The sequence below is a fragment of the Anopheles ziemanni genome, chromosome 2 (genome assembly GCF_943734765.1).
Source record: "Anopheles ziemanni chromosome 2, idAnoZiCoDA_A2_x.2, whole genome shotgun sequence".
Lineage (NCBI taxonomy): Eukaryota > Metazoa > Arthropoda > Insecta > Diptera > Culicidae > Anopheles > Anopheles ziemanni.
The window spans coordinates 49,562,215-49,578,627 of record NC_080705.1 but is presented as its reverse complement, the minus strand read 5'-3'; the positions used below and the strand labels follow the sequence as shown (position 1 = coordinate 49,578,627).

The 16,413-nt window shown below is 45.5% G+C and overlaps 1 protein-coding gene across 1 annotated transcript; it reads right to left on the bottom strand.

Annotated features, from left to right (window-relative positions):
- Window positions 1-11,318: 11,318 nt before the first annotated feature.
- LOC131293757 (uncharacterized) lies at window positions 11,319-15,913 on the bottom strand. The gene is given in 4 exon segments (XM_058321821.1): window positions 11,319-11,480; window positions 11,672-13,563; window positions 13,634-14,059; window positions 14,062-15,913. Coding segments are annotated over 4 exon segments (4,332 nt in total).
- Window positions 15,914-16,413: the final 500 nt, after the last annotated feature.

Below are 16,413 nucleotides of genomic sequence, written 5' to 3'. Positions count from 1 at the left end.
GTTCCAGTAGTCCACCGAGATTCTTGTACACCCTCGGGTTTAACTAGGGTTTTCTTTAATCGCTTTGGTGTTTGCGTGACAGTACACGCACGCGTCGCTTGATACACACATGTGTATAACGCACGCGCGTTGACCTTGTAAATAGAACCGCTAACAAGAACCAGCTGATTCTTGTTTTGCACACTTGTGTGGCGACAACCGATCGCACCGTATGATTATTTTTGTTATATTTTCGCGCAGCATTAAATAAACATATGCGCATGGAATTTATTTTTGTTTTCATTACATTTGTTCCTCACATTTTTAATATGCAATAAAAGGTACTAAAATATGACCGCAAAATGTTTGATTTCAATTTCAATACAAACTGGCGCTAGTTGCATGCTTTTGTGTAACATGTGCGTTTTACGTAAAGAACATGCAAAACGAAAGTGGATGCTGAGCAAAGAACAATACGAATGATCAAAGATGTACTTTTTCCTCCACGAGGAACTTTGCTTCATACCTAGCTTGCAATATGTTACAGATAAGAAATTACTTTTACAAAGATAGGCCATGCCAAAATCTGGTTAAAAATAATTGCACAGCTTACCCACATCCACTACATCCAAATGCAAGTTGCAATGATTTTTTTTTTAGATTTCGATGTCGCATCGCATTTTTAATTGCTTAACATTTGATTGTTTCATGAGATTACGTCTTTTGGAAACTAGTAAAGATCTACACACAGATCTATAAACCAATTGGAGACAGTATTCGGAAGTAACGGATAAAAATCTAGCTCTTATCAAAAGGTACTTTTGTGTGCAAAATGCGCTCCAACATCTTCTTCTGCCGGAGACATAATCGTTTCCCAGCATAAGGTGAAATCATGTATTGACAGTTTAAAAGAGAGCAGGTTGATGGCACCCCTTAGTCAAAATGCATTCGTTTTTTAATGCTCGTAACCCTAATATAAATACATAAACTCGCGTAGCAACTGCTCAGGTGGATAGAAAATTAACCACTACCGGACAAAGATTACCGTTACTTTGTAATTAACCTTTGAACTGAGAAACACGGCCTTAACGTTTGCATTAAAAAATAGACAAATTTCGTCGGCGATAAGAAAAAAGTCAACCCAGTATATTGAATAAAGTAAATTTTATTGTAAGATTAAGATTTTAGTACTTTCAAAATAACTTCCGACGGCCAGTTGGCCTTGGCCGAAACTTTGGCATAGCCAACCAAACCAACCATGTAGGAATGTTTTCAGTTGTTGTAAATTTTTTTTTCGATTGGTAGTAGTTGATAGGCATGAGCAAGGTGAGCAGTGTGGGATATTTCAATTGTATTTGACCCATTCAACTCCTCCGATCCTCTTTACGCATGATTTACTGTGGCTATGTATGTCCAAACCACTGAATCGTCTTTATCGTGTTTTCTGTTAAAGTGGATTTATTCCGGAAGACACTGCACACTATACACTTCTCCATACGCCGGAAGTCTTGACAGGAAGAACAGCGACTTTGGGCAAATCCTTCTCGCTGATTTTCAGCCACGATATGCCGTTCTATGGGAGTTTAGCGACCACAAAACACTTAATATACTGTAACAAGCTTCAAAAGTAATTTAAAATACTAGGCTTTTTTACCACTTGTCTTCTTCTGGTTTTAAATAATCGTTGGTCACGTGGTCCGCTATTAAGCTGGATGTTTAACACACAATCAAACGTAGATGGTTGTCATCAAACTTGTTTTAAATTTAAACGAAATGCTACTCTTTAATTTGCTTTTAACAGAAAGTAGCTAACGTGTTCCGTTTTTTCATGAAAAGTCGTTAAAATTTGTCTCATATTTTAAATGCCAACGTTATTGTAATATTCCCGAAATGCAAACGTTCGTCATTAATCAAGATTTAATCGGTATAAGGACAGTCTATGTCGATTATCTAAAAAATAAAACGCCCCACTTTTGGACCTCTTTCACGCCCGAAGATAAAACTCGAAAAAGAATTCTATACTTCAAATATCAAATGGCGAACATGAATAATTAACATCAAACACCTCGCAATAATTGGCGTTCGAGATCATTGATTCAAATGATCAATGTATCGCTGGGATATATTTTTGATGTTTTGAATATAATGGACACACTTTGTGAATAACCGAACATATGTTAGTTTGATATGCATTCGTTTATTCACAGGTGTAACACGTACAGCGGTAGCAATGGTAGCAACTGCGGGAGAAGAGTAAAAATTGAATGCGGGAAAAAAAAATATCGCATCCACCCTTCTTAGAACATAACTTGAGCCAGCAACTAGCAAACTCGTAATTTGTTTTTCTAACGATGGAATTGCTGATATGCATGTGCATGTGCATGTGCAAACAGATCGTTTCGAGCCAACAGATAAATATCATTAATAAATTGAATAACATTTGTCTATTTTCTCGTTGTCATTATAAGTATGTAACACATATACGATTTTGTAATAACGTAAATGAAAACTTTCCCACATATATAAATTCTGTCGAAGGATTCTTTATTCTATCCAGTGTTCCTTTGAAGAGACCGCACGAGAATGCTTCGAGTGCTTTTGAAATCATACATCTTTGATCATCTAAAACACAGTCATTTCTGAGGCGATTGAGATGATATAAATATTGTTGCATAGGTATTAGGTGGAACTATGTTTTGTCTCAATGATGCACTTGGCTAGGAATAACCATTAAGGAGCTATTTTTGTGTTATTTCTTCTCTTTATTGTGCATCGATAACAGATTTGAAAGCGTCAATTTTGTTTACATTGGAAAATATTCTACCGTTGGTGGCAGTGCCGGTGCTTTCCGTTCAAACTGTAACGGTTTATGCTTTCCATCCATCGCTTTATTTCATTTTTCATGCAAAGTTTCACTCAAGAGCGGGTTGAAAAATTTCGGCGCTGCAGCGCGAATGCGACGCAGCATAAGTCAGTCGCTGCGTCTCGCTCCGATCCACGGGGATAGGCCTGAGTTCATTCAAAATTGGTAGTAGGGTACCAACCCGCATCAGGAAGCCAGTACGTCGGATGCCATCGTCGTAGTACAACGTATGCAAACGAAGAATTAACCAGCCTGATACGCGAGTTCATCATTCACGACGACCTTATAATAAAGTCAACGAGTCCTTTAGAATCGTAAGAAGATTTAAAAACAAAAAAGGTTCTAGAGGACACCACAAAAAGACTTGGCAGCAGATTCGAGACGGGATTACTGTGGAAAGAAGCTAAACGAGAGTTGCCTCCAAGTTTCCAGATGGCACGAAACGTCTATATCAACTGGAGAATAGTTTAAAAAAGAATGAGGTGGTGTACGATTGAGTACGACATGTAGCCCCCCCGCTTAACCGAGCTTGGGTAAACAGGTCCAATCCCACCCCTTTGGGAGGGTGGGATTGCATGGCTAAGGCAGAAGGGGGGTGAGCAGTCCGGGTAGCCGGGCTGCTTGAACGCCTGGGGGACAACCAGGCGCAACCAAAGCTGCCACTGGATCGCAGGGCAGTCACCCTGCCCCAGTATCATCGACTACTGAAAGACAAAGAAGCATACGGAATGGACTTAACGGTTACACAATTGGACGACGAACAAGCCAAGCTAAACATGGACCTCGTCGCACTTCAAGAGATACGCTGGCTAGGTAGTGGTATGCAGAATAGGCGTGGCAGTAGCTACGACATCTACTATAGCTGCCACGACCGCCACCACATGCTCGGCACGGGCGCTGTAGGTCAACGCGCGAAGTCCGCAGTCATTGATTTCAAGGCTATAAACGATAGGCTATGCTACCTGCGCATGCGAGGCAAATTTTATAACATAAGCCTCATTAACGTTCATGCCCCTACCGAAGACAAAGATGAAGAGGAGAAGGACCTGTTTTACGGCCGCCTCGCGAAACTCTATGAAATCTGGTGGTAGATTGGTCCAGTTCGAAGCAGCGAGCAATCTGGTCGTCGGAAGTACCAAGTTTGCGCGACGGGACATCTACAAAACCACGTGAGTGTCCCCGGATGGAGCCACTTCCAACTAGATCGACCACGTGTTGATAAACCGCCGCCATCAATTGAGTCTGTTAAACGTCAGAACTTATAGAGGGGCCAACATCGATTCTGATCATTACCTGGTTGGCTTAAAGATAAGATGCAGAATCGCCTGCCCACGAGCCAATGTGGGTAGAAACAACACGCAGACACGATACAACACGGACTCTCTTAAGGACAGTCGAGTCCAACTCTCTTACCAGGGAGCCATAGATGAGTCTCTACTACTGCAATAAAGAGAAACAGATACGAGCGGGAACTGTGCCAAAAACATTTTAGGAGAACGTCTTGGCAACACCAGATCTGGCTGGTGCGACGAGGAGTGAAGAACACGAGCATGCGCAGAAGAATATCACCGGTTCAGACGAGAAGAGAAACGAGTTTTCATGCGGTGACCTTTACTCCGAAGGTGACCGCACCTTTACTCCGAAGGTGACCTGCTGTCGCAGCAAGGATAGAGATCTGGTCAGAAACCAGCCAGAGGTCCTCTCGCGGTGGGCTCAGTACTTCGATGAATTACTAAATGATCAGTTTAACGAGCAGCTGGAGGCTCCACCAGCAGATAAAATCATGCTTCAGCCACCTAGCATTGAAGAAACACGAAAGGCTATCCGTCGCCTCAAAAACAATAAGTCGCCTGGCACGGACGAAGTAACAGCCGAACTGATCAAAAACGGAGGCAAAAAATCAAAAAATCTAGAGAATGAAATTTATCGACTGATATCTGAGATATGGGAAAGCGAATCGATGCCTTGTAATTGGAATCTTGGTATCATCTACCCCATAAACAAAAAGGGAGATAAGTTAGACTGCAGTAACTACAGGGGTATAACGGTGTTGAATACCGCCTACAAAATATTCTCCCTCGTTCTTCAAGAATGACTTGACCCATACGCTGAAGAGATAGTAGGAAATTATCAGAGGGGATTCCGAAGGGGGAGATCAACCACTGATCAGATCAGTTACTACCTGTGTATAACGACCCACTTAATCGGACTTTGATAATTTGTGAACTAAAAGGGGGTTGTTATACACGGAATAATACGGTAAGAATTTTATCGCGCCTACGGAACACCAAAGCTATTACGTGCGACTTATTACTTGTCGCCTAAAATCTTCACATCAATCTTTTGGCATTTCTCCTAAAACGAATAACATTCAAGTTTCAATGCCAATAATTTCGGTGATCAACCTAATAATTAAAAAGCTTACTCACCATTAAATTATGTATTCATCTTTTGTTCTGCCGCCAAACAATATGAATATCCTGGAACATTGTGTATTCAGTACATTTTCTGCACCTGTAAAGAAAAAAACGTGCAATCCCCGAAACGAAAATGAGTATCCGTGTTAACACGATTAAAATCAATCTGGCCAACGTTCCGAAACCCGCGTTTCAAATGATCCATGAGATGGTGGCAACCCAACTGGGTTTAGGGCAAGAGGAGGTAGTCATGTTGCAATGCTGCCGACTCGAACCCGTAATCTATGTGAAGGTCACCAATCTGGACATTGCAAACAGGGCGGTCAAAGCGGGACAAGGCGCAACACTAACCATAGCAGGAGAGACTTATGTGATCCCGGTGTCCTTAGTTGATGGGGCAGTGGAAGTTAAAATCAGCGACGCCCCGGACGAGGTCTCCGAGGAAGAGATTAGAAAGCTCCTGAGCGCTTATGGGAAAATCACGGAGATGAAAGCGCTCATGTGGGGAAAACAATATTTATTCCCCACAAAGACGGGAGAATACACCGTACAGATGGTCGTCAAGAAACAAATACCTCAAACACTCATTGTAAGTTAAGATAGTAAAATTAAAATCAAGTACCTTGGGCAGGAACCGGAGTGCCGGTACTATGGAAGGAAGGTGCACATCGGTCATGTGCACAGACCAAGACCTTCGCAGACGTGACCAAGGAACAAACGACCAATACAACATCACAAAAACCCAAACATAAAGTCAAGCTGTCACTTTCAACTAGATCGACCACGTGTTGATAAACCGCCGCCATCAATTGAGTTTGTTAAACGTCAGAACTTATAGAGGGGCCAACATCGATTCTGATCATTACCTGGTTGGCTTAAAGATAAGATGCAGAATCGCCTGCCCACGAACCAATGTGGGTAGAAACAACACGCAGACACGATACAACACGGACTCTCTTAAGGACAGTCGAGTCCAACTCTCTTACCAGGGAGCCATAGATGAGTCTCTACTACTGCAATAAAGAGAAACAGATACGAGCGGGAGATGGGATGCTCTAAAAACAACAATTACGAACTGTGCCAAAAACATTTTAGGAGAACGTCATGGCAACACCAGATCTGGCTGGTACGACAAGGAGTGAAGAACACGGACATGCGCAGAAGAATATCACGGGTTCAGACGAGAAGAGAAACGAGTTTTCATGCGGAAAAAGCAACTGTGGGAGGACGCTAAAATGCGAAAACTCGAGGAAACCAGAGTGCGTTACGGACCCACAAGACAGCATTACCAGGCGATAGCAAGCCACCGAAGCACCTTTACTCCGAAGGTGACCTGCTGTCGTAGCAAGGATGGAGATCTGGTCAGAAACCAGCCAGAGGTCCTCTCGCGGTGGGCTCAGTACTTCGATGAATTACTAAATGATCAGTTTAACGAGCAGCTGGAGGCTCCACCAGCAGATGAAATCATGCTTCAGCCACCTAGCATTGAAGAAACACGAAAGGCTATCCGTCGCCTCAAAAACAATAAGTCGCCTGGCACGGACGAAGTAACAGCCGAACTGATCAAAAACGGAGGCGCAAATCTAGAGAATGAAATTTATCGACTGATATCTGAGATATGGGAAAGCGAATCGATGCCTTGTAATTGGAATCTTGGTATCATCTACCCCATAAACAAAAAGGGAGATAAGTTAGACTGCAGTAACTACAGGGGTACAACGGTGTTGAATACCGCCTACAAAATATTCTCCCTCGTTCTTCAAAAACGGCTTGACCCATACGCTGAAGAGATAGTAGGAAACTATCAGAGGGGATTCCGAAGAGGGAGATCAACCTCTGATCAGATCTTCCACATGCCTCAAGTCTTGGAGAAGATGGCAGAGTACCAACAAAACATTTTCCATCTCTTCATTGACTTTAAAGCCGCATATGATAGCATAGCCAGGGTAAAACTGTATCAAGCCATGAGCTCATTTGGAATCCCGGCTCAATTAATCAGACTTGTAAGAATGACCATGACCAACATCACTTGTCAGGTGGAGGTGGATGGAAAACTCTCAAGTTCCTTTGCTACCACCAAGGGACTGCGCCAAGGGGACCATCTTCTATAAGTCAATCCTGATTGTTACCGGGCGAAATCGGGGTGTCACTAATGTCAGAAATTTCACCCGACGGAAGCGTTAAGTGTCAGCCGAGACCAGAAGTGACCAATTGAGAGAAAGATCTTTCGGTGCGGTGTATAACGACCCACTTAATCGGACTTTGATCATTTTTGAACCAAAAGGGGGTTGTTATACACGGAATAATACGGTAAGAATTTTATCTCGCCTACGGAACACCAAAGCTATTACGTGCGACTTATTACTTGTCGCCTAAAATCTTCACATCAATCTTTTGGCATTTCTCCTAAAACGAATAACATTCAAGTTTCAATGCCAATAATTTCGGTGATCAACCTAATAATTAAAAAGCTTACTCACCATTAAATTATGTATTCATCTTTTGTTCTGCCGCCAAACAATATGAATATCCTGGAACATTGTGTATTCAGTACATTTTCTGCACCTGTAAAGAAAAAAACGTGCAATCCCCGAAACGAAAATGAGTATCCGTGTTAACACGATTAAAATCAATCTGGCCAACGTTCCGAAACCCGCGTTTCAAATGATCCATGAGATGGTGGCAACCCAACTGGGTTTAGGGCAAGAGGAGGTAGTCATGTTGCAATGCTGCCGACTCGAACCCGTAATCTATGTGAAGGTCACCAATCTGGACATTGCAAACAGGGCGGTCAAAGCGGGACAAGGCGCAACACTAACCATAGCAGGAGAGACTTATGTGATCCCGGTGTCCTTAGTTGATGGGGCAGTGGAAGTTAAAATCAGCGACGCCCCGGACGAGGTCTCCGAGGAAGAGATTAGAAAGCTCCTGAGCGCTTATGGGAAAATCACGGAGATGAAAGCGCTCATGTGGGGAAAACAATATTTATTCCCCACAAAGACGGGAGAATACACCGTACAGGTGGTCGTCAAGAAACAAATACCTCAAACACTCATTGTAAGTTAAGATAGTAAAATTAAAATCAAGTACCTTGGGCAGGAACCGGAGTGCCGGTACTATGGAAGGAAGGTGCACATCGGTCATGTGCACAGACCAAGACCTTCGCAGACGTGACCAAGGAACAAACGACCAATACAACATCACAAAAACCCAAACATAAAGTCAAGCTGTCACTTTCAACTAGATCGACCACGTGTTGATAAACCGCCGCCATCAATTGAGTTTGTTAAACGTCAGAACTTATAGAGGGGCCAACATCGATTCTGATCATTACCTGGTTGGCTTAAAGATAAGATGCAGAATCGCCTGCCCACGAACCAATGTGGGTAGAAACAACACGCAGACACGATACAACACGGACTCTCTTAAGGATAGTCGAGTCCAACTCTCTTACCAGGGAGCCATAGATGAGTCTCTACTACTGCAATAAAGAGAAACAGATACGAGCGGGAGATGGGATGCTCTAAAAACAACAATTACGAACTGTGCCAAAAACATTTTAGGAGAACGTCATGGCAACACCAGATCTGGCTGGTACGACAAGGAGTGAAGAACACGGACATGCGCAGAAGAATATCACGGGTTCAGACGAGAAGAGAAACGAGTTTTCATGCGGAAAAAGCAACTGTGGGAGGACGCTAAAATGCGAAAACTCGAGGAAACCAGAGTGCGTTACGGACCCACAAGACAGCATTACCAGGCGATAGCAAGCCACCGAAGCACCTTTACTCCGAAGGTGACCTGCTGTCGTAGCAAGGATGGAGATCTGGTCAGAAACCAGCCAGAGGTCCTCTCGCGGTGGGCTCAGTACTTCGATGAATTACTAAATGATCAGTTTAACGAGCAGCTGGAGGCTCCACCAGCAGATGAAATCATGCTTCAGCCACTGTATGAATTTTCGGATGGTCTTCGTGCTGTGCAATTAAACCTTACACTTTGAGCTCCAGTTTGCTACTGTTTATTAATCTGTCAAATATAGTTCATTCGCGTTACCTTATAATTCATTTGACTTAGTTCCTATTTCCCTTTTCATTAATCCTTTTCGTTAATCCTTTTTTCTATGCTAATGATATCCGCCAGAATGTAGGCAACATACTTGACTTTAATTCCCACATTCCGGCCACCAAAAAAGGGTATCCCTTTTTTAACTGTTGCGTGAGTGTTTTTTTTTATCCTACGCCTATGGGTTTTACACTTGGGGATTGGGAATGAGAGCGAGTCTCGCTGCTGCTCGTACAATTTCCTTCCCTGATGCAGTTCGAATTGTAGCAACTCTAACTATGCTATCCTTCCCTGGATGCACTGCTGTTATTCGCCCCATGGGCCACATAGTTGGAGGTACGTTATCTTCTTTGATCAAGACGAGTTGTCCCTTTTCTAGCTCTACAGGGTTATTTGAACAGTTTTTAGCACGCGCTTGTAATTGTTGAAGGTATTCCGGATACCAGCGCGCCCAGATGGCTTGTAAATGTTTCTGTACTAGCTCAAATTCCTTCAACCTATTTGATGGTTCCTGCGACCTATCAATTTGTGGTAATGCACACATATTGGAGCCTACTAGAAAATGCCCTGGTGTTAGTGGCTCTGTATCTGTGGGTTCGTTTGACAATGGCACTAGCGGTCGTGAATTTAAACATTGTCCGACTTGGGCTTACAGAGTTACCATTGCCTCATAAGTTAAGCTCGTACTTCCTACTGTGCGAACAATGTGTTGTTTTACGGAACGTACCGCTGCCTCCCAAAGACCGCCAAAATGCGGAGCACGTGGTGGAATGAATTTCCATTTAATTTCGTTGTTCGCACACCAGTTGAAAATCTCGTCCCGCTCTTGTTGAATGCATTTGAGCATCTTATAGAGGCGATGAAGCTCATGCGCGGCGCCCTTGAATGTCGTTGCATTATCGGAGTGAAGTTCTGAGATATTCCCTCTTGTTGCAACAAAACGTCGAAGTGCTGCCAGAAAGGACGTCGTCGTGAGATCACCCACTAATTCAATGTGTACCGCCCTGGTCGCGAAACACACGAATATAGCTATGTACGCCTTCGTCGGGCTGCGGTTCCGAATCGTTGACTTTAGTAAGACTGGTCCGCAGTAGTCAATTCCACTGACAGCAAACGGTCTCGTAGGTGTTACCCGTGAAATTGGGAGGTCCGCGATGCTTTGCTTCACCAATGTTGGCTTCGCCTTGAAACATTGTTGGCAATGGTGGTAAACAGACTTAGCGAGACTGCGCCCGCCAATTATCCAAAATCGTTGACGTAGTGTGGCTAATAATAACTGAGGTCCGGCGTGCAATAATTTCAAGTGATACGCGACTGTCAATAACTTGGCCAATGAATGATTACTGGAGAGCAGAATCGGGTGTTTGGTCGCGTCCTGAATCTGCGCATTGTGAAGCCGACCACCGACTCGCAGTAATCCCTTTGAGTCAACAAAAGGCGATAGCCACCTCAACTTCGATGTTTTCGGAATCTCCTTGCCATGCTTTACGGTGTGCAGTTCCTCTGCAAAGCTATCCTCCTGCGACAACCGGCACAACTGGATTTCAGCCTGGAGTAGTTCGTCCCGTGTTAATGGTGGCACTCTCTCAACCAGTGAGCGTTGTTCCGTTGGATTTCCGTCTTCCGTGGTTCTGAATGCACCGCGTCCTGCCAGACAGTGAATAAAACGCAGACAAAACGCCATAGATCTGCGAAGACGATGATATGCCGAAAATGATGCAAAGAGTTTGTTGCTGAAATCTGCCGTCGTTGATACGGCAACCACACGTGGCGTCACTGCTCTTTCCTCCGATACACAATCTCCCTCCTCTGTAGATAGGTTGTGCACAGGCCAGCTTTCTTCGTTGCAGGACAACCAGTGCGGGCCATGGAACCACCGATCGCATTCCAATAGCTTATCTGCATGAAGACCACGCGAGATGTCATCTGCAGGATTATCTGTGCCCGGTACATGCTTCCAGCACGTAATGCTGGACTCCTTCTGTATGAGAGCCACCCTATTTGCCACATATGGTTTCCAACGTCGAGGTGAGGAATTCAACCAATGTATCACGGTCATGGAATCGGTCCAGCATACCGTGGATTGTATAGTAATGTTTAAGGATTGGCTGACCTTCCGGTATAAGTGTGTTGCCAGTCGAGCCGCACATAGTTCCAATCTAGCGATAGAATGCGGGTTATCTAATGGAACGATTTTGGATTTGGCTGCCACGAGTTGAACAGAAATCCCGTCTCGATTTACAGTTCGAAGGTAGCAGCATGCCCCAAATGCAGCTTGGGATGCATCTGCAAAGATGTGTAGTTGTATGCTCGTGGGTTCCCGGCTTGATATGTAACGCGGGATGCGTACTTCCCGAAGAAGATGTAATGTAGAGTAAAACTTGTGCCATTCCTTTTGGACCTGTGATGGCAGCTCAACGTCCCAGTCCCAAGCTTTCCCGTCTTGCTTTAGCAACCAAAGCTGTTGCATGAATAGCTTGGCTACTGTTATGGCTGGTCCCAACAATCCGAGTGGATCAAATATCTTTGCAATGTAAGACATTGTTATCCTTCGTGTCCATATTGGTGCTGTAGATGGAAGATCGATCCGGAACCGAAGCAAGTCGAGGGCAGGCTCCCATACAAGCCCGAGAGTGGATACACATTGCGCGTCTCGTAATTCGTATGTTGGTAAGATCGCTACGTCTTCTGGTGGAATGCGAGAGAGCACTTCAGGTATGTTCGATGCCCACTTTTTTAGCGATAAACCAGCTGACTGCAGCATTTCTGTAACTTGGCTCACTATTTCGATTGCATCTGTTTGATCGTCAGCACCGGTTAGTAGGTCATCCACGTAGAAATCGTACAGTACAGGGCTAACTGCGCGTGGATATTGCTCCCCATGATCGTTTGCAATCTGCTTCAGAGTTCGTGTAGCTAAGAATGGTGCCGATGCCGTGCCGTAGGTAACCGTTTGTAGTTCGTAGGTGCTTATGGGTTCTGCGAAATTTTCTCTGTACCGAATGCGAAGAAAATTCTTGTCTTGGGCGTGATGAAGGAATTGACGATACATTTTCTCCACGTCTGCAGTAATTGCTATCGCATGAGCCCGAAAACGCATGACAATCGAAAGCAGATCTTGCTGTACTACCGGACCGATGAGCAAAGTGTCGTTTAGTGAAAACCCGGAAGTTGTCTTGCAGGATGCATCAAAGACAACCCTAACCTTAGTGGTCGTACTGGTCTCCTTTACTACTGCATGATGCGGCAGATAGTAATGCGGAACTGAATCATCAACGGGTTCGCTAAGTTTCTTCATGTGCCCCAAACGCTCGTAGTCCTTCATAAACTTGATGTATGCCTCTTTCATTTGCGGGTTGGAATTCAGCCGACGTTCCATTCCCGCCCACCGGCGATCGGCGATCTCCTTGGAAGCTCCTAAAATTGTATTGGCATTCGAGTTAAACGGTAAACTAACCACATACCTTCCCGCAGCGTCCCGAGTCGTCGTAGAAACGTAATGTTTCTCGCAGAGGTCCTCCTCGGCCGAAAACGTTGCTTCGTTGGGAAGGGTTTCGCATTCCCAGAACCGGTTCAGGATCACTTCCAGTGGGGTGTTTGACGTAGCCACATGGCAAATTCGTGGAACCTCCTTTGCAGCTTGGGCAGTGTTACCCGCGACGACCCAACCGAAGGGAGTCTCGACCAGCCACGGACGTCCCTTGCCAAGCGACCGTTTCCTTCCGGAATGAATCTCCCAGAACGCATCTCCCCCGATGACGATGTCAATTCTGCCTGGGATGTAGAACGATGGATCCGCCAAAACTGCATCTACCGGCATCCTCCAGGAAGACACGTTAGTGGGAGTCGTTGGGATGTCCGCCGATGGGTTATTCAGGATCAGGAATTCCATTTGAGTCGCGAATGGTTGTATCTTCGACTGGACGGTTGCCACAATCGACCCGTTCACCAACTGCGACGCCATACCGATGCCAGAGATGGAAACGTTGACCTTAGACCGAGAGGCCATTAATTTCCGAGCGAACGCTTCCGAGATGAAGTTAGACATCGATCCGGAATCGAGAAGCGCTCTCGCCTCGTGCCTTGTTCCGTAGTCATCGACGAGATGTAGCACCGCCGTCTCAAGGAACACCGTTTCGTCTTCCGAGTTCACTCCCATCGATATCGTCGAAGAAATGTGTAGCAGTGAATGATGACGCTCCCCACACGTGCGACAGGACCGATCCGACTTGCAGTCCTTCGCTAGATGCGTATTGCTTAGGCAATTCCAGCAACAACGCTTCTTTGCCACGATGTCGCGTCGCTGCTGCACATCCTTGCCAAAGCAGATCTTGCTGTACTACCGGACCGATGAGCAAAGTGTCGTTTAGTGAAAACCCGGAAGTTGTCTTGCAGGATGCATCAAAGACAACCCTAACCTTAGTGGTCGTACTGGTCTCCTTTACTACTGCATGATGCGGCAGATAGTAATGCGGAACTGAATCATCAACGGGTTCGCTAAGTTTCTTCATGTGCCCCAAACGCTCGTAGTCCTTCATAAACTTGATGTATGCCTCTTTCATTTGCGGGTTGGAATTCAGCCGACGTTCCATTCCCGCCCACCGGCGATCGGCGATCTCCTTGGAAGCTCCTAAAATTGTATTGGCATTCGAGTTAAACGGTAAACTAACCACATACCTTCCCGCAGCGTCCCGAGTCGTCGTAGAAACGTAATGTTTCTCGCAGAGGTCCTCCTCGGAGAAAACGTTGCTTCGTTGGGAAGGGTTTCGCATTCCCAGAACCGGTTCAGGATCACTTCCAGTGGGGTGTTTGACGTAGCCACATGGCAAATTCGTGGAACCTCCTTTGCAGCTTGGGCAGTGTTACCCGCGACGACCCAACCGAAGGGAGTCTCGACCAGCCACGGACGTCCCTTGCCAAGCGACCGTTTCCTTCCGGAATGAATCTCCCAGAACGCATCTCCCCCGATGACGATGTCAATTCTGCCTGGGATGTAGAACGATGGATCCGCCAAAACTGCATCTACCGGCATCCTCCAGGAAGACACGTTAGTGGGAGTCGTTGGGATGTCCGCCGATGGGTTATTCAGGATCAGGAATTCCATTTGAGTCGCGAATGGTTGTATCTTCGACTGGACGGTTGCCACAATCGACCCGTTCACCAACTGCGACGCCATACCGATGCCAGAGATGGAAACGTTGACCTTAGACCGAGAGGCCATTAATTTCCGAGCGAACGCTTCCGAGATGAAGTTAGACATCGATCCGGAATCGAGAAGCGCTCTCGCCTCGTGCCTTGTTCCGTAGTCATCGACGAGATGTAGCACCGCCGTCTCAAGGAACACCGTTTCGTCTTCCGAGTTCACTCCCATCGATATCGTCGAAGAAATGTGTAGCAGTGAATGATGACGCTCCCCACACGTGCGACAGGACCGATCCGACTTGCAGTCCTTCGCTAGATGCGTATTGCTTAGGCAATTCCAGCAACAGCGCTTCTTTGCCACGATGCCGCGTCGCTGCTGCACATCCTTGCCGTTGAATATTGGACACATGCGTAGCGAGTGATTTTCAGCGCACTCCAATAAACACCGTGGTTGCCCCGAGGATTTATGAATGGCTGCGGTGTTTGTAATGGCTCTCCGTGAGGTATTTTGCCGTGCGTTGCCGGCCACCTTAATCGTCGAATCCTCTACAATGGTAAGGCTTTTAGTGGATTTGAGGATCTGGATCCGATCTTCGACAAATTTCATCAGTTCCTGATATTTGTCCCGCTCGAAGTGGACGGAATGCTTCTCCCACGCAAGAATGGTCTCGCTGTCGAACTTCATCAGCAGCATGTTGGACAAAGGAGTATCCCATGCCTCCACAGGTTCTTTCAGCTTGGCCAAACCATTCAAATGCCGTGTGAATTCATCCACTAAATTAGTTAGATCTTCGACGCTCTCTGATTTTACCACCGGAAGAAAATGAAGTTTCCGCCAATACTCACGAATAAGGCTACGTGTATTGTCGTATCTTTTCAACAGCGCCTTCCAAGTGACCGCGTAGTTTTCGTTTGTTAACGGTGTGTGCTCGAAGGGTAATGCAGCGTCGCCCTTTAAAGATGACAGTAGATACTGCAGTTTAGCAATCGATGACAATTCTGCCGAATCATCGATCATCGATACAAAACGGTCGCGAAACGAGAGCCATTTTGTAGAGTCACCGTCGAACGTAGGCAATTCGATTTTTGGAAGCCGAAGATTGGTTGCAGTTGGCCGTCCAAATGCCATTGTTGAGTTTGCCAGCATCGAAGAATCTGGTGTCTCCTTCGGAAGATTCGTCCGCAAGAATGCCTTCAAACGTTGGCAACGCTCCTCCATGTCAATCCTATCGCTGATACACGATTCCAACGCTTCACTGCTATCATCGAGTTCTTCTAATTTCGCCATCGCTGCGAAGAAATCCTCCTTTTGCTGCTGAAGCCTCTCCAATGCACCTGGAAGCTGACCCACTTCATCCTTGGAGAACGTGGTCACAAATCTTTCAAGCGATTTGATATTCTCCAACGCAACCTTCTTTTTATGCTGAGCCGCTTTGAGTTTTTTCTCCATTTCTCTTAAAAGTTTTTTGTTTTCACTGTGGCCTTTTTTCGCTGTCCCCCAAGGGTTAACCGGTGACGCGCTGGAAGATCAAATGCGCGCGAACTCTCTCACACTTTGATGGCGCGCAAAACGTGATGGCGGTTAGATGATGCAGCACTATCGAGATGCGGTGAGATGCGTAGGCGACTTTCACTAACTTCGTATTGTGTGCACTCTTTCTCACTGCACTGTTGTTTGCGTTGCACCCGTTGTGCAAATCAGTGTTCACAATTGACGAGGAACTCGTCGAATGTTCTCCTAACACTTGCTTCGCGGTCTTGACGTCGTGAACGTCGAAGAAAACAATTGTCCGTAAGACACTGCGTACGTCGTAGACGTAAACCGAGATAATTGTTCGTAAAACAATTACTGAGTAAAACTTTCACTCAACACGAAAGATCCGGTTCGAAGGACCAAATGTATGAATTTTCGGATGGTCTTCGTGCTGTGCAATTAAACCTTACACTTTG